The sequence below is a fragment of the Botryllus schlosseri genome, chromosome 3 (genome assembly GCF_051294905.1).
Source record: "Botryllus schlosseri isolate E-star chromosome 3, Bs_hap1, whole genome shotgun sequence".
In the NCBI taxonomy this organism is placed as follows: Eukaryota; Metazoa; Chordata; class Ascidiacea; order Stolidobranchia; family Styelidae; genus Botryllus; species Botryllus schlosseri.
Window position 1 is genome coordinate 1,084,079 of NC_137238.1, and position 25,710 is coordinate 1,109,788.

The 25,710-nt window shown below is 42.1% G+C and overlaps 1 protein-coding gene and 1 long non-coding RNA gene across 2 annotated transcripts; one reads left to right on the forward strand and one right to left on the reverse strand.

Moving 5' to 3' along the window:
• Window positions 1-7,336: 7,336 nt before the first annotated feature.
• On the reverse strand, window positions 7,337-11,539 carry LOC145435522 (uncharacterized). Its single transcript, XR_013913875.1, has 2 exons — window positions 9,410-11,539; window positions 7,337-9,253 (listed from the first exon to the last, which is right to left on the reverse strand). It is a non-coding gene; the product is annotated as an uncharacterized LOC145435522 (long non-coding RNA).
• An 8,570-nt stretch (window positions 11,540-20,109) lies between these two features.
• Window positions 20,110-25,360, forward strand: LOC145435454 (uncharacterized). Its single transcript, XM_080312730.1, has 3 exons — window positions 20,110-20,974; window positions 21,554-25,111; window positions 25,302-25,360. The coding sequence occupies exons 1-3, from the start codon at window positions 20,110-20,112 to the stop codon at window positions 25,358-25,360; spliced, it is 4,482 nt and encodes a 1,493-aa protein (XP_080168856.1).
• The last annotated feature ends 350 nt before the right edge of the window (window positions 25,361-25,710 follow it).

The following is a 25,710-nucleotide window of genomic DNA, read 5'->3' on the forward strand; positions in this document are numbered from 1 at the left end:
GATCGGTCACATTCCGAGAAAATAGCCGAAACAAAATACATGCTTTTCTAAGGACCAAGTGAAGTGCAAACATGATTGCACTGGTCGTTAACGTATTTGTCATTGTGTGACGAGATCTCGCCATCGCGATCAACTAGGACAGTCTCGCCATCGCGATCAACTAGGACAGACCCACAAGGATGTTAAAGTACGCCGCATTACATGGTGATTTGCTTCAAATCACCCTATTCAGCCTTTGAAGCATTGACTAGTATCGCTTGAGTCAGTACGGTCGTACCAAACACGGCGTCAATGAAAACAGGGCCTTAGAACAGTCGCTCCCAACATTGAGATCTGTAATCCACAGTGGTAGGGTTACCATACACCCTTTTTTAGTTGCGAGTGTGCAATCGCCCAGCAGCCAAATCTATAAAGGAGGATGAATTGCCAATTTTCGATTTATTGAAATGGATGGACAAATCCTCCTAAAGTAGGACGTATGTACAATTGTACATAGTGGGGCATGTAACCTGAGTTTCGCAAAGTAAAGTGCAGCTGAGCTCCGCGTCGTATGCCCGAACTGAATCGAAGGACGCTGTTCCACTTTGGTTCACTTATTCTTTGTTGATGACATTACAGATACTTCATGGCGTGCATTGATACATTTCCCGAGACTTGTTTAGTCACTCCACTTTTTCGCAAAGATGGCAATCATCCCCGAGCAGGTTTAAATGCAACGGGTCAACGCCTTCTGAAACTAATCAAGTGCAACGATCTCTCACATGATGGTAGAGAAATTATCGGCCGACATCGCCTCGTCTGACACAGCCTTAACTGGAGGCGGCAGACCGGCATCTCCAGAGGAGCCATTGGCAGAGAAGACCTGTGGTACAGCAGTAATTATAAATTTATTAGATTCTTATGGATTTTATTTAAATGATTTTGCAGGCATAATTCAGGCTCAAATTGAACCAAATGATAATCCCTTCGACGATGACGCCATTTTGAACCAGTCATACAATTCTAACCTATCGGTTCAGAGTACTGATAGTAAGTAATCTGAAAATCACGCCCAATTTCTATATGCGCAAGCCTATATCTTTTTCAGAATTCTCTCCGATTCAGACGTCGAAATATGCCTTACCAGCACAAGGTAATCATCGCATTTCTATGATACGTCTCCAATTCCAACTATTTCTTCATTTATTCGATACTTAAGTCGTCGCGACATCTTCGATTGAGGGTATGATATTCGACAAATTGTTTATTATCAAATCACGAAACTCTGAAGGAAACACATTAACAATTGAAGTAATTCTAGGTTGTTGAATTTAGCTAAAATGCTGTTCCACCAATAGCTGACGAAGGGCTCTGCCTGCAGTAGTGCTTCCACCTGACACAAATCCGGCGATATCATTCTCGACTTGGTAATGCGGCACTGATATTGACGTGTTCACAGTCACATTGTGTAGACATGCTGCCATGACAATTATTACCAGCGTGTATTATCGAGTCGCGCACACATTGGGTTCGACAAGCAAAAGAAACGTTGTTCAAGTACACCGAACGCTCGTTCGATCTTTATCCGGGCTCCGATTAATGCGTGGTTATACCTCGCTTCAGCCTGATTTGATGGGTTTATTATTGGTGTCATCAAGTTTGGGAGGCAAGGGTAACCACTGTCACCAACTAACAACCCATCAGTTGTTTCCATTGATGCACACAGGGTCGAAGAAGAGTAAATTCTTGAATCGTGTGTTGATCCCGGCCAACGACACACGACGTGAGTGAATCTCATATTAAAATCACAAACGAGCTGCACATTTATTAAGAAAAATCTCTGCATTATCCCCGCCTGGAGATAGTATCTTCACATGGGTCCCATCAGCAAGTCCGAGTATCTACACATGGGTCCCATCAGCAAGTCCGATAACTCCTGGGAATCCATGTTTATTATAAAATTTCATTTTTTGGCCCATTAAGCTACTTGGATCCGTTGGAAACTTCATGAAATGTGCCTTCCTTTTTGCAATCACCCGTACCACATTATGGACGATGCGACATGTTGTTGCTTGATGCATATTCATCAAGTCCCCGTCTGTGGTTTGAAAATTTCCCGTGGCGAAAAATCTCAAATCCGTGATCACACGAATATGCATCGGGAACGGGTTGTTTCTGTAGGCCCCGAGCAATATCATTTTTTATCATATTTATCAGATCGATTACTTGAAGTTTTGAAAGCCGAAATCTTCCAACAAATTTGTCACAATTCCATTTCCTAAATGGGTCGTCGAATTTCCAAATTCTGCAGCCGCTCCAGATATACAAGATAGGCATCCATGCGACTTATTCTAACTGAAATTGTCGTGCAATATATAACGATGTGACAGGTGAGCATAAAAATTGGGTTTCGGTCATTTCTTTACAACTGCTTCAACTATGATACAAAGTATGAATGGCATTTTAGCGAATTTATTTAGGGGGATTTTTCGAAATTTGTGTTATACTCATCAATCAGATGAATCGAGGGGTGAGATGCTGCTCCAGATGGCATGTAAAGAGCATGGAGCCAGGTTCGACTATTTACAGGAGAAAATTCGATGCACGAAGCGGAAACTAGCGCGTGATGAAGAAGTTCTGAAAAAAAACAGAGCCGTCTGTTAGAAATACAGATAGAGCAGAGGTAACGGAACGGATAGTGTACCGCAAGTCGTCTTACTATTACTCGTTTTTATTCAAATTTGAAGAATCATTCATCCAAATGAGAAGCTGGAGTCAATCAAAGCATAAACTTTTGCGGTTTTGTTTTTAATATAGCACCCAACAGCCTGTGTATCGTACTCATGGTAGCCATTGTTTTTAAACTTCGTAACAATCAGAAATTAGGCAAGAGTTTTGATGCATGGCTAGAATTGAGCAGATGAACATTCGGAGCAAGGTCATTTGAACATTTCATACGCGACAATGGTGCAAAGCGATCTACAATGATCTTGATCATTGATCACGGTTACGCAGGCCACGATCAACTAACTCTGGGCTGACAATGGTGTATAAGGCCCTTAGTTGAACATATCAAATAGCCAACACATTGATGATACTCAATTTGCGAGTATCTCTAACTCACTAAATTCTTGGAACATGCACCAGAGCTGTCAGGAGTTCTAGATAGCACCCTTGAGACTAATAATAATTCTATACCGCCCATAGATAGGGTCACACATTGCAACATACGCCAGACTAATGTGGGCTCGAAAATGAGCATTGGCTCTCATCACCTGTACCGTCAACTTTCTCAGTCCGGATGACTTCTACATACATACACTACGGAAGCGCGAAGTATTAGAGAAATGTTGATCAAGCACAGTTACTACTAAAGATCTTGCCAAGTTCACATTTTGAATTAGGTGGTTGCTCCGCTACAGGCTACAAAAGCAAGCTGGATGACGGGTTATCCTCAAAACAACCTATTAAGGAGAGGAGAGATCTAAAATTATCAAAATTCGCTGTGAAATCAGATGTAGTTGAAGCATGACAGTTTTGCAGGCTGCTAAACGTGTGACTCCTATAAATTCCTATGACCCAGATATTCATCAAAAATTCGCTGTGAAATCAGATGTAGTTGAAGCATGACAGTTTTGCAGGCTGCTAAACGTGTGACTCCTATAAATTCCTATGACCTTAATTACTATACGATGCCTTGCTGCTAGTGATACCTCTTATGGCCTTTTCACATGCACTTTCATCTTCTATGACAGCAGAATCTTGAGTGTTGATTTGAATAATGAATCGAAAAAGCAAGACCAAAATCATTTGATGTTACCAAGAGTAGTACTGGACAAAAAGTTGCTCCATCAAAGACGTCCGTGGTTGGTGGTTATCCAACTACATCATTACACCAGTCATGAGTTATTTCATGAATCTCATTTGGGACGAGGCCTGAAGGTAAAGGTGCTATTACAATATGCACGTAAGTGATATGCAAATTGTAGCAGGATTAATATATGCCGATGAACTATTAGCGTATATAAGCTAATGTATGAGACAGCTGTGGGATGTGCGCTAAAATATAGGCTACTCACTCATAATTATGACTTAAATCAGTAATTTCCGGCACACCACCACCAGTCTTTCTTTCTTTGCTTTCTTTTTAAAACGTTATACTCGCTGCGAGCCTTTGTTTTCATGTTTTTCAAACAATTTTTAACTTGAAGGCCTGTTCTTTTCACTCCGACTCCCGCACTATTCAACTTATCTTTTATTAAATTCCATCTTTTATCTTTTCTTTTATCTTTTTCTGCGACTGAGACTTCGTCGGTTTTTTCGATATTGCAGAAGCGTGCAAAATAAGAAGGTCAGTAACTATATCCTTCTCTGCCCCCGTGGAATTCAAACTTCTTGTCTTTTTATTAATGTCTTTCAGAGTTATTGTCGAATTGCTAGCAACCAGTAAGGTATGGTTATATTATTTATTATTTTTGGATTATGGACAAGATTTTTCGGATTTGCAGGGATATTTGGATGAGATTGAGGAGCAATCCTCCTAATATCACAAAATCCAAGTGGGATGCTAGCAACCCCAACAGATTGTTTAGTGGTATGGACGGTTATGAATGAACATTTTCTACAGTGAGGATAGTTCATCAGGTGCAGTGTATTACACTGTACCTGATGAACTATCCTCACTGTAGAAAATGTTTCACTGTAGACAATGTAACTGATAACGAATAATAAGGTGTATTTGCAAGCATAATGAAGTGAACAACAACTCTGAATGAAAAATGAACAAAACGAAGACGACTCCCTCTGCGTCGTCGACTGCTGCGGTGATAATGCCCTTAGCGTCTTGAACACTATGCTGGACCTGTATATACAACAACCAACTAACAGTCTCTATGAAAAGATAACCGCAAACTAACAAGATTATTTACATTTGATCAGCCGGACGAACAGACATGCAAAGCTACACTGCATTCAGCGCACATGTAGCTTGTTTCGCCAGGTCTTATTTTCTGTCCGACAGATATTCCTTCACGTAGCTGTTTCGTGCGCTCTTTGTGGTAACAGACATGACAGTCCTTCTGCAGATGGGGTCGGGTCTATTGGAGCCAGGAGGAGTTGGTTTCGCAAAATCCCTGGCCCGCCATCTGTCCATGCTAGGACAACTGGTGGGTATGTCGCGTTTCCTATGACCCTTTGTTAGATGTGCTACCGTATGTGGATGCGGATCAATCATTACTAGAGGCTCGAAATTTTCCGGAGTTGCATCAGGAATATGATTACAAGGCGTATAAGGTTGATGCCTGGGTCGGCCTCTCGCTCCAGTACTCACTACAGTAGGCCTTCCTCTCTTGACAAAGGGCGAAAGCGGCCTATCAATGCGTTTTCTCGGCGAGATGACCATACGTGACGGCCTTGCATGCTGCAATAACGCGATTGGCGCAATCTCGTCTTCTGAGCTGGACGCATTGGATAAGACGGTCCCGCATCCACTACTATACGTTGAACCGGAATCCTTGCAGCCATCCATCTTTGCCGATGAAATCGCATAGTTGAGAAGGTCATTGCGGCGTGTTTGTATTGTTTATTCATCAATGACATTCATTGTGTGTGTTTGAGCTCACAATCAAAACTGATTTCGGGTTGATTAATAGCTACAAGTACTGTCGTGTTATTTAAAAATAATATCAATTGTGCCTTATATCGCTTCTACCTTCAAGTATAATGCTATATCGCTTCTACCTTCTAGCATAGGTAGACGCTTGAATCGCGAAGCGGTCATCGCCCACTCATAAGTGGGCGTGGATGTTCCGGGAAGACAATCACCCACTCATATGAGTGGGCTGGGTCTCAAAGAGTTATGTATGAGAAGCACTTTTCAGCAAAATGGCCAGAATCAAAAATCAATATCGCAATCAATTAAACGATGTCCATCTCCTACTGCGTACTGCATCATCTGTAATTCCTCCTCGCTTTGGCACACTTCTTCATCAAAGCCAATGCCAAATTGGAAAATAAATTGAATTTCCTTTTTCCTGATGTTTCTATTCGTTCTTCGTTGGTACGTGCTGTGATGCTATATAATTTTTGCTATACTTGAGGGTATTCGTGCGGCCCCAACCGTACTCTGAAATTCTAAAGTTGACCCGGACATCGAAATGAGTTGGGAACCACCGCGTGTAGAGTGTTTCACAGAAAACCGCAGTTCGACGCGGCTGACGATACCAACGGTTGATAGAGGAAATTTGGTCTTGCCTTCTTTTCTTTCGTGTATTGGAATGTTAACCTTGGGAACGTCATTGCCATCGACCATGGCATACTTGATATGAACATAGTGGTCAAATGCTTTGTCCTAATACTTGATTTTACACTCACAACAATGTAGTATATCTTCAAATACCTGGTAAACCGCATTTTTTTTTATCTCCGAAGCCTCAGCAGCAGAAATAGTTCTATCGTGATCTAATAGCTTGACTAACAATCTCATCATATTGTTATCTGGACTAAAGAAACAAGTTGAGTAAAAGATATTCAGAAATTACTGGCATCGGAAAGACACAATGACGGAGTCTTGTAAATCTGGACTCGCTGATTGAATATTCATCAAAAGGCCTTGTATATCAATTCATTTGGAGAAAAGGCATGAAATACACCCGTTTCAAATGAGTAGCAATGCATATGGCGATAAAATGATGACTCGAGTAACATCATATTTCCCATTGAACGTGAGGCTGAAGCTTAGAATTTGGATTGAGAAATTCGAAATCCCCTCGCCGGTGATAGATAATCTCATAGGAGTGTATAGCACACGAGGTAGTGTTTACTTCTTGTGATGACTCGAGACCACTGAGCCATAGACTCGTATATTAGGGTAATCTCATAGGAGTGTAGAGCACACGAGTTAGTGTTTACTTCTTGTGATGACTCGAGACCACTGAGCCATAGACTCGTATATTAGGGTATGTGACACGTGTTAGAGACCATTAGGATTACGATTGAGACTTTATACGCTACTACTGTATAACGTTTGAATAAACCATTGTATTGAGTATATATCTGTTACGAAGAACTTCACCAAGAGCAACAGGCTACTTCACCAAGAGCAACAGGCTATCTCCAGATAACTATTGTATAGTAGAGCACCAAGACGACTGATTAGCTATACTTTTATACAGATAACCAGATACAATAATCCGTCAATATGCAGTAATTAACCGGGGCCTACGTTACCTACGGCCTAATATGGCACATTACAGTTGCTGGATATTGTGAAGGTGTGGCTGTGTCGTGCATGGAGCAGTAGATAGCTGACTTGGCGACTGGCTGGCTGTCTTTAGGTTGGCGACTTCTTAACTCACAGTTTCACTCGGTACGGATGTATTGCAGCAGAGATACGTTAGGCGCTGAGGTGAATCTCAGATCTCAAGGGCCGTCACAGAGAAACGTGGGTTTATATACCCGAAAATGCGTAACAATGAATGCGATTGTAATGCGTTAGCCAATGAGAACGGGTTGGTAAAGTTCTAGTGACAGGAAAAAGGCAGTACTCTAGCTAGGACTATGTTTGGCGTAACAATGCTTACAACGCTTGCGCAACACTAGCAGAGATAGCAGAGTTTACAAGTTGTCATGATATACTAAAATCCTAATACACGCAAAGTATATTTCCTTCATAACGGATGCCTGGCGTTAGCTAGGGACATTGGGTTAAAAGGACCAGCAGTTCGCTACACCGACCCTCCTTTGCGAGGGAGCGGAACTAGGTGACGTGGAAGAGTCAAATTAATGAATTACCGTTGTCGGTATCCGCCCTGAAGGAAGATAGCGAATGCGTGGGTTTAAAGCTAACTACAAAAGCAAAAACATGCAGTTATGAATGATTGATGGATGGACCGAGTGAATTTTATATTATTACAACACACTACTAGCCTACAAAAAAAGCAGCCTATGCAGAAACAACAATAAAGAGGTAATCACCCACGCAGGGGTGGCGATATGATAGTTAAATCGATCGCGCCGCGCGTGGGGGCAAGGTTCTTTAAAAAAAAATCATAGCAAGTAAATCACCCACGCAGGGGTGGCAATACGATAGCTAAATCGATCGCGCCGCGCGTGGGGGCAAGGTTCGTACAAAGTCACCATGCTGAATGACTAATGAGTCAATATGTGCAGGACCCTCGACGGTACGTGCTGGGATGCTGGAATGGGCTGGATCGGTGGTTGATGTCGCTACCAAGCCATGAGCGTGTGGCGTCATAATGCATGCGTGTGGACAGTTGAATCTCAGACCTCGGTATCGAAACCGGACGATTCGCGCTAGTCGTCTTACTCCGTTGCCGTATGCTGCTGTACTGTCGTGACCCGTTGCCGTATGCTGCTGTACTGTCGTGACCGTTGTACGTCGGTGTCAAATCCCAGAGGAATCGGTTCGTACGAAGCTTTGAGGCGAACGTGGAGCAACAACTGGTTGTTGAAGTCGTGCGTTTGAGACAGGGCCGTGAACTGTGCGTCGTTCGGCTGTCGGCAATGGAATGAGCGAATCAGTAGAGGTTGTGTCCACGTGTCACGCTGTCCGAGTGGTAGACATGATTGACCGATCGCAGTTATATATCCTGGTGGCCCAAGCATCCAATGTCATCTCCAACGAGCGGCGTACCGTCGTCCGGGTCGGGAATTGAGCGGGTAGGCTGAAAACAAGCTAGGCGCCAGCATAACGTGATAAAAAAATAAGTCTAACGATTACTAAGCCTAGACAAAGTACAGAAGATACAGTACATGAAACAATGCAATTACCACAGCCGAATAACCACAATCCAGGCGGGGCAGCCTATGTAATAAACGGGAGTGAAGGCAGTGCCCAGCATAGGACAGGACGCTGTGGCCCGCTGGTTCGCCTATGATTCGGCTCGATCGCCGGAGATGAGCGATGTATGAAAATTGTGAATGTTGCGAGTGATATGTGTCGTCGCGTGCGCGGTTTGTGTCGCGTGAGGAGGACAAATCTCGTTACATGCAGCATGTATTTTTGAAGGTATATTGCTACGCCGACCGGTATCGTAAGAAGCGGCCACTGCATGTATAATGCGTATACGCAGTGTTGTCAGTGGTAGAGGACCCCATCCATCACACCTGTTCGCGAAATGGGGGTGCAAAGGTGAACATTCTTATCGGGCGATAAATGAACATTATATTAACTGGTACACGATACATAGGCAAAGATTCAGATGTGAGTCTAACTGTACCAAATCCTTCTCCAGACTTCATGCGACCCCGATCGCTCGACCAGGGAAGGTGCATTTCCACGCGAGTTTCATCGTATCCGCCAGCAGACACTCCGAAACCGCGCCATGGCTACGCACCCGCTGGCGTCAGCGAAAAGATGAAAAATCCCAAAGACAGCCTTTGAGGCAGCGGGCTGCTAGATCGGGGTCACACGTGTGCACATAATTCTGAAGACGTCCCCGGAGCTAGGCTGTTCACTCTTACTAACGATGAACATATGCCGAGTGTCCCGGAGCACTAGATGGATCCTCAAATGTGTCGTGAGCAAAGTTCAAACGTTATGAACAGACGGAGCTCAAAAGACAGTCCTTGTACTTTGGCAGCGCTAGTTACCTGACCAGGTTACGTCACGATAATACTAAGATTCGAAGAGAGAATAAGACACAGCGGGAGGTTTGATATGGCAGTTAAGTGGTAGCGATCCTGTGGCTAATAGATGATTGGCGAATGCTAGAAAAACTGGCTGTTCGCGCAACTAGGGCGAGAACAGTGGGAGCAAAAAGAGAGAAAGCACGTAAGAATGAGATTAGACATGCAATCCGGCTTGAAAGTGGAGAAAATAGAAAATATAGGATCGAAAATCCGTCACACAGCTGGTTGTTGTTGTGACGATGCAGAGTTTAGTGCGACTGCTACCGGTGTTGTATTAGGCGTGGCGGTGCGCGGCGCGTCCTCATTAATTGCGACCGTGGGTGGTATATCATAATGTTGAGCGATACCACGCAGCGCGTCAAAATGTGATGTGCTATTGCGCGGACTGTCGTATGGCGAACCCTCTGATAGTCGATTACTAGCGGGATATCTAAAACTCGGGATGGGTCTCTCGTTTTTTAGGCGGACGAGAGAAGTGTCACTTCAGACGCATCGACAGCGGAGTAGCTGTCGACAATCACTTATGAAGGATTCGATACCTAACAATTCTACCAGCTTTGATTGAATTTGATTGGCATTACTTATCTTGTGCACCATTCTAATTATGGCACAATCGTTACATTACAATTGGAGTAGTGATGTACCTACGATTTAAACTATTAGCTTAGCCGACATTCTGATTTACTCATATCAAACTGAGAACAAATGTATATCAATCCAGGCTAGATACAAAGCTGATACAACCAAAAATCACAGAGCAGACAACAAACCTATTTTAATCAAGGCAGTTACAGAACAGATGCGGTCCAAAATCACAGAGCATATAACAAACGTATTTCAAATAAGGCAAGTTACAGAACAGATGCAGTTCAAAATCACAGAGCAGATAACAAACGATTCTATTGAAGGCAAGTTACAATTCTATTGAAGGCAAGTTACAGAGCAGATGCAGTCCAAAATTACAGAGCAGATAAAAACCAAAGAGCAGATAACGAACGTATTTTCATCAAGGCAAGTTACAGAGCAGATGCAGTCCAAAATCACAGAGCAGATACGAAAAAAAACAGGGCACATAACAAACGGATTTTAATCGACAGAGCAGGTGAAGTCCAAAATCACAGACCAGATACAAACAAAATTCACTAACAAATAACAAACGAATTTTAATAAAGGCAAGATAGAGAGCAGGTGCAATCACAGAGCAGATACAACCAAAAATCACTAGCTGATATCAAATGTTTTTAGTCACGGCAAGGTACAGAGCAGATACTGTCAAAACCCACTAGCTGATAACAAAAATTTTAAATCAAGGTAAGTTTGAATTATGATACAGGCATATACAACCAAAAATCACTAACAAACTAGGATTTGCTGGAACCCTTGGAGGAAAGTTTCCTGATCTTTTGCTGTTTTTGGCTTATTGGCAGCTGTGTCGTAGGATTGCTGTTTATGCGTTTCAATTCATTTTTTGCAAAGCAGTTGAAAGACGTTTGGATGATCAATTCAAAATTGGATGATCAATTCAAAATTGTTATGGGCAATCTTCTCATTTTCACATACAACAGATGTCAGATTGCACAAAAAAGTTGACTTCAAAATTTCACGAATGGCAGACACAAAAACACTTCTTGGATTGTGACAGGTTAGGAACTTTTTCTTAACATCACTGTCGTTGGATAGAGCTGTGTAGTATTGGACAGCAAGGGTTGTCAAGACATAACAATATTCAGATGGTTCTGAAAGACCACCCCTGTTCGCCATTTGCAGCACTGATTTGTACTTGTCTGGTGTAGAATCAGACAGTGGTGGAACAGCAATGTTCTTAACAAGTAAATTACTGCATTCTTCACAATGCCTTCGCCTGATAATAGACCGACCAATATAACCACTTACATAGAAAGAAACATCATCATCATCATTGGTTTATTAGCAATTTTATCAGTTCAATACACCACAAAAATGCGATACAATGAAAAGACAGGAAGATGTCGAAGCGACAAAGAGTAGTCTATGGAATCTGACACCCACCTTGGCCTAGGCGATGTAAAGAGGAGGCATGCACACTGAATGAAAGTAAAGAGAAGATAGTATAGAAAAAGAATGCGACAAGAAATAGGGCGGCATGTCATGGGAAGCGAGATCGATAGGTCAGTCGTGGTCCGGTAATCTTGAGGATGGACTGTATTTATTTAGTAGTAATTGCTTGTATTTCGACTTGAATGTGGACATGCTCGTCGACTGTCGGATGGCCGGCGGGATACTGTTCCACACATCAGGTCCGGCATATTTGATGAAGCGATGATCTTTTCGGTCGATCATATGATATTTGGACGACGTGGACGCGCGTGTGTTGTACTTGTGCGCTTTTGATTCAGAGGTAAAGAAGTCATTGAAATATTCGGGGCAACGACCGCAGTGAAACTGATACATGAACTTGGCGATTTCTAGTTTCCGCATATCTTCTATGTTTAGGACGCCGAATCTCTTCAGCAGTGACTTATTGGATGGGCAGCCAGGTCCCTTTGGGGCCCTAGCTATGATTCGGAGTACTTTGTGCTGTAGTTTCTGCAGTGGCTTGAGTGCAGTTTTACTGGCAGCCCCCCAACAGAGGATGCCATAATGTAACTTCGATTGGATTAAGGATTTAAAGAGTATCAGAAGAACCCATGCTGGCATGAAGCGCTTAAGGCTGTAGAACAGGCCGCACTTCGGTGATAATTTAGTTTCTAGGGACTGAATATGACTCTTCCAGGACATGTTCGAGTCCAGTAAAACTCCGAGATATTTGGCATTATCTGTGTTGGAAACGGGCTGACCAGCGATATTAACGGTTAGGTTATTTTTTGAATTTACTGTCAGCAATTGCGATTTAGAGGCGTTTATGCAAAGGTTGTTCTGGGCCGTCCACTCATGGACTTTGGGCATTTGGTCACCAGTCATGGCATCCAGCTCTGCCGTCGAAGATGCGGAAGAGAGGAGGTGAGTATCATCAGCGAACAGTGTGGTGTTCAATGAGGAGATTTCAAAAATGTCGTTGATATATAAGGTGAAAAGGACCGGTCCAAGTACTGAGCCCTGGGGCACACCACAGGTCACCGGGTGAGGAGAAGACAAGGTGTCTGAGATCGCAACCATTTGTTGGCGTCCAGTGAGGTAACTTTTCATGAGCTCAAGTTGTGGGCCCCGAAGTCCGTAACGCGCCAATTTCGAGATGAGAATTTTATGATCTACGCAGTCAAACGCTTTTTTTAGGTCTAGAAAAATGCTACATCCCACATTTCGCTTCTCTGAGATATCATAGTACTGTTCGGCCACTGTTAGGAGGGCATGAGCGGTTTGGTGTTTGTTTCGGAAGCCAAATTGTTGAGGGGAAATGACAGACATTTTGGCGAGGAATGAGGACAGGCGGGAGAGGAGCAACTTTTCAAATACAATCCCGATGCATGGGAGAACGGATATCGGACGGTAGTTGGTGACATTAGTTCTATCCCCAGCTTTGTGTACAGGGACTACTCTGGCTTTTTTTAGATAGCTTGGGTAGACTCCATTTTCTATCATGAAGTTGAAAAAATGGGCCATATATTGACCGATATGCAGGCTTATCATTTTTAAAAACCATGATGGGATTTGGTCATAGCCGTCGGCCTTGTGCGATTTCAGTTTGTGGATGGCTACTTCTACTTCGTATTTGGTCGTAGGTTCAAGCACAATTGACTGGGATATCGATCTCACCTCTGACCTGGCCGACACAGGTTTTGTAATAGAAGAAGCAATATTTGGGCCTACGTTACAAAAATACTCATTGAAGTGATTCGCGATCGCCGCCGGGTCTGAAAGTTTGTTTCCGGTATCCGAATTCACAATTTCCGAAACAGACTTATGGCCTTTTTTTCGATGTAGGAGAGAGTTAAGTCCTGACCATGTTTTTCGAGTGTCCTTTATGTGTCTGTTGAAAAATCTCTCATTGTATTTTGCTTTTGCCTTGGAAATAAGATGCACGGTGCGATTCCTGAAATGTCGAAATCTTTCTCGTTCATGTTCTGGGCAGTTCTTGGTGTCTATTCGGTTATGCCACCGGTTACGTTTACGGATAAGTTGAATCAGCTTTGTGGTCATCCACGGATTTCGCTTCAATTTTCTTTGACTTCTCGAAAGGCGCTGTAGAGGTGCAAATTGTCCCAGCAGTGATTTGATAGCAGACATAAACTCAACAAATTTTTCGTCAAAGTTGTTTACCGAGAGGTGGGGGATGGCTGATGTTTTAAATTGATTGAATGCGGCATCATCGAGCGCTTCTTCGTCCACTAACTCTTGTCGTCTGCAGAGGTGATATGTTTCAGGGGGTGTCCTTTGTTGTTCTTGTGATAGAAAACCAATATGGTTGTGGTCACTGATTTTTGCCGAAATGACATATGGAATGATTTCCATGTCGCGCGAGTTGGTATATATGTGGTCGATCAAAGTCCTTGACTTTTCGGTTATGCGTGTAGGCTCGGTGATCATTGGGTAGAGACCGGCGGATTTGACGGCGTTGGAGTATGCGTTGCTTTTGTGTTTTAGAAGGTTTATGTTAATATCTCCCGCAATGAAACACATCTTTTTGTCGCTGTTGACTTTGTCCAGTGAGCGCTCCAACGCTTTTGCGAATTGGTTCATGTTTTTCGTGGGATGTCGGTATAATACGGCCACAAGAAAAGATTTGTGAATTCCAATTGGGTGATCAACTTCCAGCCATAGCTCTTCGCAATCTTTGACATTCAGATCGTAGTCCGTGCAAATTTCGTAAGGAATTTTTTCTTCAATGTAAAGACCAACACCTCCGTAAGATTTCTTTGACTTCGGTGCCGGAGTATACTCGAAGTTGTAGCCCGATATATCAACGTTTTGCGTGGGTTTGGTTGAAAAGTTTATTTCTGAAATTGCTACGAAGGTAGGTGACTTCAGGTCAACGATAAGGTCTTTTAACTCATCATGGTGGGAATTAGATTGCAATCCTCTGATATTTGTATGAATCAAACTAATTTGTTTACCCTTCGGGGCTTGCAGAATTGATGCCGTCTCGTTGATCGATATTGAGTTACACTTTCTGATCAGTGGGAAACTATTCTTATTCGTCATGATTCCGAGTTGACCCAAATTCCCATGTTAGCTTGTCAGTGAATGGAGATACTTATGCGTTCGCAGTTCGAATCGCGTCACGCAACGCTGGCTTAATCCAATTATGAGGGCGAAGAGCGCTACAAATAGCGATTTTACAGTAGCATATATCGAAATATATTAGCACCAAACCTTTGGATGAATAATATCAAGTATAGAGTTTCGGTTCAAAATTGCTATGTATTTTGTCCAACGGTTGGCGAAGCTGGGTCCAAATCGGTATTGATTGTCTGACGGTTGGTGAAGTATTGCAGCCAATGGCAAATTTCCCGATGTAGCAAGCACAGTTCTGTTCAGTCTTGATATCCTATCTCCAAATGATATATCCAGTTCATCAAACTTTTTGCGTCTTCAACCGATTTCTTGCTGTATCGTTGGTGTATCAATTTGGTTAGTGAAAATTCTGTCTATCTAACTCGATAAATCGACTTCTTGTCTTCTAGAATCCTGGATTTGCGCCAATTATCATAGCTACATTACGGGAGCGCTGGAAACGCGTCCGCTCACCACGACGCCTACTTAGACAACAGCCGCATCACTATCATCCACCTCGTCAATTGCAACATTACTCAAGAATTCAACTAACCACAAGAACTGGGAAGAATGTGATGCATCATCCTCATGATCATTTCTATGATCAGATTGATCGAGATGTGATGCGGTGCACAATCCTCGCTGTTGGAGTAAACTTAAGCATCGGATCTTTTTCTCTGCCGAAACCAACTGCTTCACTGACATGAAGAAGTTGCCACGGTATTGCCCTGATCCACTTCTCCTTCAATTTCTCATCACGTGGAAACTTGAACAGAGATAACTTGGAAACTTGAGCAGTGGCAGCAGTTTTCCTATTAGCCCTATCTCCAGTGCGGCATTCAGGAACGCAACATGTGTAACCCATCCTAATAAAGACTAATAATCATTGTCCCTAAATTACTAAATTCAGAATAATAATCAAGTGAAATTATGAAACCATATCAAGGTAGTGAATGGACAGGTAGCCGCATTTCAAACAAACACCCACCTTCATCTAAACATGTAAATATGCATTGTACACTGAATACTAGCAAACATAGGTGGACAAGCTTCAAATACAACCAAGAGAAAGCTATAGAAAACTAGCAAACATACTGGACAAGCTTCAAATACAACCAAGAGAAAGCTATAGAACTGCTGAAAACTCCAGATATATCATAACATTTGGACCAAATATGGCGTGTACCGGTAGTAATTTATACAATACTATATCACCATAGTCTATCAACTGCTAATGCCTGCACACTAGAATATGAATATATGATCGATCATCACTTCTCACTCACCATATCATAGTCCACATACTTTACACTAATCTAAATCTAGGCAAAATACCTCGTAGAACAAACACAGCCGCATCTGCTAAGGAGCGACCGGCCATCTCAAGAGCTCGCAAAGACTGATTAAGTGACACGCCTGTCGGGCGGCGGCGCGAGTGAATTCGAGAGAGTAACTCATCCCGAAGTTTTAGAAATCCCTGGAAAAAGGCAGTACTCTAGCTAGGACTATGTTTGGCGTAACAATGCTTACAACGCATGCGCAACACTAGCAGAGATAGTAGAGTTCTACAAGTTGTCATGATATACTAAAATCCTAATACACACAAAGTATATTTCCTTCATAACGGATGCCTGGCGTTAGCTAGGGACATTGGGTTAAAAGGACCAGCGGTTCGCTACAATATAAGAGGTCGACGCTTACAAAACAGACATCACGACTGACTCATTGATTGCTTGCGATCTCACTTCTCGATACCAGACGCCTAGCCATTCAAGTCTTATAACAGGCATAATTAGTACTTTCAGATGAAACAACCCAATTAAGAGCCAAGTGACAGCGCCGCAATGTATTTATCCACCAACATACAAGAAGACAATGTAACGAGAATACCCAACTTGGGCAATGCCAATGGGCCTGTAGAAGTATTTTACACCGTGGTAAAATGAATTCTAGCACGTGAAAATGAAATTCATTCATTGGGAACTACTCTGAAAAACGGACGTGAAGCTTAGCCACAGAAGTTCTGCAAATGAAATGAATTACTGCAGTAAGCAAACTACTACGTCTTGCTCAACTGCCGTTTTTTCAAGTCCTTCACAGCATCTTTTCTCACAGAGGCATTTACCAGATACTGCTTGTTATTATACTATATGTTAACATTGATTTTGCTCGCCAATTTTAAAGCTCGATCTCGATTATCACAACATACAAAACTTGAGGTCCCCTCAAAACGATGCAAAACATCTTGACCAGCTTCCTTCACTGCGACTTGGGGTGAGAACAGATGATTTTATCAGAACCACCTAGGATCGAAAAACTTGATGCAACAAACTTGCCGAGTGGTTCCGAGGGAGCAAGAAGTACCCCGCGATCGAGCAAGTCGATAACGGAAACTTGCGCCACAGGACGCGTCAGAAAAGGACTCATGACATATTGCAGCTTCGTTCCGCTTCGCTGAAGCTTTACTCAGACTTATTTTACGGCAGCTACTGTAGAATTTCTGGCAATCCAAAAGTTGTCTTCCAGAGCTCAGAATTTACTGAATCCGGTCTTGATCGAAAGCTACTGTCGCACTGATTTCGAAAATATCAATCAAAATATGGTGAAGCACCGTACTGAGATGAAAAACCACCCTCAACATCCAAAATCTGCATTGTTCAGAACAATCGGATGACCGCAAAACAATGACCATAACAATGACCCATTGCGACTCTTCGATTGTTCGGACAATGCCGATAATTCAGACTTGGAGGGCGGTTCAGTGCCTGATCATATTTTTATTTACATTTTCGGAATCAGTGCGACAGTAGCTTTCGATCAAGACCATATTCAGTAAATTCTGAGCTTTGGAAGACAACTTTTGGATTGCCAGAAATCCTACAGTAGCTGCCGTAAAATAAGTCTGAGCAAAGCTTCAGCGAAGCGGAACGAAGCTGCAAAATCGGTCGCTGCCATTCCACGTTTACATTCTATAATATCATGCTCCCAGTAGTTTACCTCAATTTGTTGTCTGCTTTAAGTTTTGCATGGTAGCTAGTGATTCCGATTAGGTCATCACGAACCAAATTTTTTATAGGAGTGAAGGTACTTTCACCGTCAATTATTTTTCTTGCAAAAAATACCCTTACGCTTGTGAATGTACTCCTTGGTTTCCTTCAAATAATAATTGTATGTGAAACTACATTTTTCCCAAGCCCCACAGTCATCCGTAAAATCCCTTTGATGTACATTAGATTTGCATTTTTCATTGTCTTTGAAGGAGACATATACATACACATCTTCCTTCAATCCATTTGGGATTCTCCTCGGAAGATCCAATCTAATTTGAGGGGAAAGCTTGATTAATATTTCTCTGAATGGAAGATATTTGTTGCAAGGCAGAGCTTGCATATTAGTAGGCTTCAAAAAACTACTATCTACGTCAATTTTAGGCTCCTCGCTGTCACAACTAGTATTCAAACTTTTAATGGAAGGTGAGGAAGTACCTTTCTGCTCCACCACAGATTTATATTCGTGAATAATCTTGCTCAGTAGAGGTCCGCAATCATAATAAAATGCATGCAAGCGATCGTCTTTGTTCAATTTGCAATATTGGAAAAGATGCGCACATTCCCTGAATATGCCTTGCTTTTGTGGGTTTCGCGTACAGATCATCAGATTTGGTGTATAGTTGAATTTCAAAACTTATCCATGATATCTTGAGGCCATGCAGCGACCGTATTGTAAAAGATCCATGTATATAACTGAATATGCCTGGTTTTTGCGGGTTGCTAGCATTGCTAGCATGGTTTTGGTGGTAACTAGAAGGGTTTTGAGGGTGACTCGGGTAGAAAACTTTTCCTATACAACCGCAAAACTCTTGTAGACTACCGCAAAACTCTCCTATACAACCGCAAAAATTTGGTGGACAACAGCAAAACTCTTGTAGACTACCGCAAAACTTTGGTGGACAAGAGCAAAACTCTGGTAGACTACCGCAAAACTCTCCTATACAACCGCAAAACTTTGGTGGACAACAGCAAAAATCTTGTAGACCACCCCAGAACTCTCCTATACAACCACAAAACTCTTGTAGACTACCGCAAAACTCTCCTATACAACCGCAAAAATTTGGTGGACAACAGCAAAACTCTTGTAGACTACCGCAAAACTTTGGTGGACAAGAGCAAAACTCTGGTAGACTACCGCAAAACTCTCCTTTACAACCGCAAAACTATGGTGGACGGTTTGATTTCATAACTAATCCATGATATCTCGAGGCCATACAGCGACAATATTTTAAAAGATACCCACAATTACCTGAATATGCCTTGGTTTTGCAGGTTCTAGACATGAAATGAGAAAATACATTTGGTGGACAACAGCAAAAATCTTGTAGACCACCCCAAAACTCTCCTATACAACCACAGAACTTTGGTGGACAACAGCAAAACTCTGGTAGACTACCGCAAAACTCTCCTTTAGAACCGCAAAACTTTGGTAGACAACCGCAAAACTATGGTGGACGGATTGATTTCATAACTAATCCATGATATCTCGAGGCCATACAGCGACAATATTTTAAAAGATACCCACAATTACCTGAATATGCCTTGGTTTTGCAGGCTCTAGACATGAAATGAGAAAATACATTTTGGATCTTTGGCTTGTCTTCTGGTGAGATTATGTATTTGAGGGCAGATCATCGTGCAGTATTTGTAGCATCCTTTAGTTCAGTGGTTCTTAACCTTTTTTCCTCCAGCGCCCCCTTTCAAAAATTATCGTGCTCCAGCGCCCCCCAACCGCATATTGTAAGGAATGTATAATAAAGACAATGAGTAAGAGGGAGGGCGGTGAAGTCGCGATTTCAGACTTCAAGAGCCATAAACATCACGGTTCAATAAACCTTGTATGACCTTTGTGACGTAACTGTTATATAGTTCACTGCCGTTCAGTTTCGCCCTCGTTGCCTGCTTTGTATCAGTTGCTAATATTTCGACTATCAATCTTATTCAATCATATTTACCTCGCAATTTTTATAGATCCTAAAATAATTTTTATGAATAGTCTGATTCGAAATTTGTAACTGTCCTCAAGGAAACACCGTCAAAAAACCGTTTTTCGTCTGTGTAAAATAAAATCCAACGAAGCAGGCAGAGACGCGTCATCTTGGGGTGTTGGATAGGACAGTTATATCTCTATTGTGTATACGTGGAAGTTTCCACCCCTCTTTCGCGGCTACATAAAGTTTTTTGACGAATCCATTCAACAAGTGCACCAATCAACAAAGAAAACTCAACTGTCATTGTCATGGATTCCAACAACCAAACCAAAGATCCTGATCTGGATGTTACACCGAGATGCGACGAAGACAACAAAGTCACCAAAACAAAAGACAAACCAAAGTCTTCAAGGTCTCATGGTGCCAGATCAAAATCATCAGTTCAAACAAGATCCATGTCAAAGGCTTTAGAGCACAAATACTTGAAACCAAAAAGTTCAAGCAAATCAAGTTCAAGTCATCGGTCATCAACAGGTACCGGTACTTCTACATCAAGTCATTCAACTAAATCTCGCTATAGTGAAATGAATGTTGAAGATGTCGTAAATTATCACCGGAAACTGCAAGAAATATGCTCTGCACGAGCAAAACAGGATATTGAAGATATTCAGGCTTCATTGAACACTGAAATACAATCAATTCAAAATCAAACTGCTTTGGCCCGAGCCAATCTACAAGAACAAAAAAGGAAGTTAGAAGAAGATCTGCGAAAGAAATTGGAGGAAGAAAGGAGGAAGTTGGAGGAAGAAGAACAAGAACTACAAAGACTGCAAAATCAGCAATGTGAAATGATTAAACAAAGGATGCAGCAAAATGCTGACGAAACAGCTCGCCGTGTAAAACGAGAACATTTGCAAAATACTTGTGAACTAGAACTAGAACTCACTAGACGAGGTGTATCAACGCAAAGTTCACCTCAACTGACAGCGGCAGAACTGCAGCCATCTGAGAACAGGAGCCTGGCTCCTCAAACAAGCATTGTTCCAGAACAACTACAGCAAGCAAGTGCAACTATTCAACCTACGAGCAATGTAATAACTTCAATTGCTGAACCGTCTACAAGTGTTGCTCCAAATGTAACTCCACTGATATCTTCAAATACTTCATATGCAGGTGTGGCTATTCCTTTTAATAGCATGTCTCACAGTTCTCGCCAAGTGTCTAATGTTGTAGGCTTAAGTGAGAATGTATGTGTGCGTGAAAGATCTAGTAATTGTGTGACTGCTCGTTTGGACGCATGCATTGCACCCAAAAATCAATCGCCTGTAATTGATGCCAAAATTAGTCGCCTTATTGTAGCACCTCCCATGATTGATACACAAATAACTACTAATTTGCCTAGTTCTTTTGCATCTGGTAGCGTACAACCCTTTGTGCCAGTTAATTCAAATCAAGCAGCTACAGCAGGCTGCACAGTTCAAAATACTGCAAACTCTGATCTCAATGTAAAGCCTAACCAACCGCCTAACTTGATTCAATGTGAGAATCCGTATGTCATTCACCAGGTTAAACCCAGTGATCAAATTGTTCCATTAAAGTTGGAACCAAAATGTTTTAGTGGCGACCCAATTGAATTTGATACATTCAAGGAAATGATAAATGCTACTTTGAATCGTCAACCATGGTCGCAAAAGCAGAAGTTGATGCATCTTTTGCAATATACTCGTGGTATTGCCAATACTTTTGTTAAAGCTTGTGAAGATATGGAAAACTGCTTTGATGAAGCTCTTGCGGTATTGAGAGACAATTTTGGTCAACCGTTCCAAATAAGTGACCGCTACATAAACACTGTTATAAATGGCTCGAAACTTGTAGAAGGTGACAACGATTCTCTCCTCTTATTTCATGCATCGTTAACCGCCTGCACAAATAAGTTAACCAAATTTGGAAGAATTTGTGATGTTTCACGCTCCATGGTTGAACAAATTGCCGAGAGACTTCCCCCTTCTTGGCAGCCTGGTTGGAGAACCTTAGTGGCGGAGGTCACTTTTGACCTGAAAACCGAACTGACTGTTGAACATGTAAATGACTATGTTCGCCAGAAAATTAGAGAAATCACTAGTAAATATACCAACCCTAATCATGAAATATCCAAGAAGCAAGTGACTGGTGTATTCAAAACTGGCAAGCCCAAGGCATCATTCAGCACACAAGTTGTGACTCCAACATTAGAACTTTGTTTCATGTGCAACGAAAAGCATTTCTTGAATCAATGTGTCCAGTTCCGCAAAATGCAGTATCCTGATCGCGTTGAATTCGTAAAAACCAAAGGGCTTTGCTTCAAGTGTCTAAAGTCAGGACACTTCGGAAAAGCATGCAAACGCATTCAAGCTTGTATAAGGCCTGGTTGCAAAGGCAATCATACAACACTTCTTCACCCACCTGAAGAAAAGATAAAAGAGGTTGCTAACAAAACCTTGGATTCGGCAAATGAACAAATTGAAGGCCAAGGCAAAATTTCTGATTCAAAAGAAGCTACCTCTTTCTTCAGTGCTTCCTGCGATGACAATGAATATGATGATGATGAATGTGTGACTTTGAATGTAGTTCTGGCAAGACTACGGGTCGTTGGCACTGACAAGTACATCGTCACCTTGGCATTGATTGATAATGCAAGCAATTGTTCATTCATATCTAAAGAACTCGTGAAACTACTCGGTCTCGCTGGGCCCGAGCGAAACGTAACTTTCCAAACAATCGAACCATCTAAAAATACCAAGAAGTCAACCATTGTTCGTGGTTTAGAGATTTCTGATTACGAGGGATCAGAATACGTACCTCTGAAGTCACTGATATCCACAGAGAAAATCGCTCTGGACAACGACCTGCGGCCGACACAAAGTGATGTACATCAATTTCAACAATTTGAAGACATTCCAATCCCAGATCTTTCTGGAGACATCGGTCTGCTGATTGGTAAAAACAACCCTAAAATTCATAAGCCTCTGGAAACTATATACGGACCTGAGGATTACTTCGCAGTGAAAAGTGCCATCGGATGGATGTTTACATGCCCAAAACAATCCGAACCTTTCAAACCTCACTCCTATTTCATTCAAACCAATCCAAACCCTTTGTGCAGGATGTGTCACGATGATGTCAATTCCATAGCAAATGACAAAACTGAACTCTCTGTAAATGATAAACTATTTATGGAAAAGGTGTCATCGACAATCCTACTTGACTCGAACGGGCACTACCAAATGGAATTACCATTGAAACATCCGGATTTAACATTGCCCGACAACAAGCATCAAGCAAAACAAAGAATCAATTATCTGCAGAAAAGATTCCAAAAGGATCCAAAGTTCTTCGATGAATACAAAGTTTTCATGTCTGACATGATCACAAATGGATATGCCGAGAAGGTTCACAATGATGGGCCAGTTGGTAAAACCTGGTACCTGAGCCATCACGGTGTGTATCACCCTGAAAAGAAGACTATCCGCGTTGTTTTCGATGCATCTGCGAAATTCAATAACCTGGCGTTGAACGACCTTCTGTTACAGGGGCCAGACCTAACAAACAACCTTGTTGGTGTTTTATCGCGCTTTCGCAGAAATGAAGTTGCGATCCAAGGTGACATTCGATCAATGTTCCACCAGGTTAAGGTTGATGAATCTGATAGAGACCTGTTACGCTTCCTGTGGTGGAAGGATAATGACCCAAACCAACAACTTGAAACGTACCGCATGACTGTGTTTTTATTTGGGACTGTGAGCAGCCCTAGCTGTGCCAACTTTGCTCTACGAACTGTCGCTGAAGACAACAAAAATGCCTATGACATTGATGTCATAAATGCGGTTCAAAAGAACTTCTACGTTGATGATTTTCTTGATTCCTGTGAGGATACTCCTGCTGCAATTCGTCGTGTGGAAGATGTCAGCTCTCTGCTAAGCAAAGGTGGATTTGAACTGACAAAATGGGCAAGCAATTGCAGAGAAGTACTGGCAGCAATACCAGAATCAAACAGAGCCAAAAACCTGAAAAATATTGACTTGTTAACTGATGAGCTACCGATGGAGAAGACATTGGGGCTTGCCTGGAATATAGAAGATGATTCGTGGTGCTTCCGCGTCAAAGAAAAACACAAACCCTGTACCAGAAGAGGAATTCTGAGTATCGTGAACTCAATTTTTGATCCGCTGGGAATGGCGCAAACTATAGTGCAACCAATGAAGGTATTGATGCAGCACTTATGCAAAAATAGTTACAATTGGGATGACCCGTTACCTGAAGAAGCCAGAAAGATTTGGTGCGACTGGTTATCTCAACTACAGAAGCTTGAAAACTTTACGATTCCAAGATGTTTCAAACCGTCAAAGTTTGGACAGGTGACAAGAATCGAACTTCACCACTTCTCAGATGCCTCCGAGTTGTGCTATGGTGCAGTATCTTATCTGAGATATGTGAATGATGCAGGGGAGATTCACTGTTCTTTTGTCTGTGGAAAAACAAGACTCGCCCCCATCAAAGGTTCTACCATTCCGAGAATGGAGTTGTGCGCTGCAACAATATCTGCCAGTAATAACAAATTTCTGCTAAAAGAGCTGGACCTGCCTATTGACGATTCATACTTCTGGACTGATAGCACAACTGTTTTGCGATATCTCACAAACAAAGACAAAGCTTTCAAAACCTTTGTTGCGAACAGAATCAATATGATCAAAGAGTCTTCAGAATCATCAGACTGGAGATATGTACCTTCAAAACAAAACCCTGCTGATATTGCTTCTCGGGGCCAGACTGTTTCTGAATTCTTGACTTGCGACATGTGGAAATTCGGTCCAGAATTCTTGTGGAAAGATTCTTCGGAGTGGCCTCAACAACCAACATTTCTAGAGGAGTTGTCTTGTGATGACTCAGAAATCAAAAAGCCAAACAAATTGTGTTTTCTTACAATTACCACTCCAAATTCTGTTCTTGATGAACTCATCTCCAAGATCTCAAGCTGGACTCGACTGAAAAGGGTGCTGGCATGGGTCTTGCGCTTCAAAAATAATCTTCTTGCCAAAGCGAGAAACAAACAACCAAATGCAAAGCTGACAAACAAAGCATTGACTTTAACCGAAGTTAAAGCTGCTGAAGAAATGCTTATACGTCATGAGCAAACAAAGCACTTCTCTGAAGAAATAGAAAGACTGAAGACTGATGAACAAATCAAAAGATCCAGCCCGATCTACAAATTGCTACCATTTCTGGATAATGGGACCCTCCGGGTTGGAGGCAGAAATCAAAATGCTCCTATAGGTTACGACTCAAAACATCCGATAATCATTCCAAAAGCGAGTCCAATTGCAGAATTGGTCATTCGAGATGCTCATGTTTCATGTGGCCACAGTGGCCGGGAATATGTTATAGCCCAAGTCAGAGAAAGATTTTGGATTGTCACAATCAATTCCAAAGTACGATCCGTTCTGAAAAATTGTGTCTCATGTAGGAAACGTCAACGAAAACCAGAATCTCAACAAATGTCTGATCTACCATCTGATAGATTAACTCCGAATGATCCGCCATTCCACGCAGTTGCGGTTGACTGTTTTGGTCCGTTTTTAGTAAAGCGTGGTAGATCTGAGTTGAAACGATATGGCGTTTTGTTCACTTGCCTAACCACTCGCGCTGTCCATATTGAAATTGCGAATAGTTTGGACACTGATTCTTTCATTATGGCACTGCGCCGCTGCATTGCACGCCGTGGACAAATCAGTTTGATACGGTCAGATAATGGCAGCAACTTCACATCTGGTGAGAAAGAGTTGAGGCAAAACATTTTAACTTGGAATCAAACAAAAATACAAGATTTTTTGGTGCAAAAACAAATAACTTGGTTCTTTCAGACCCCTTGTGCA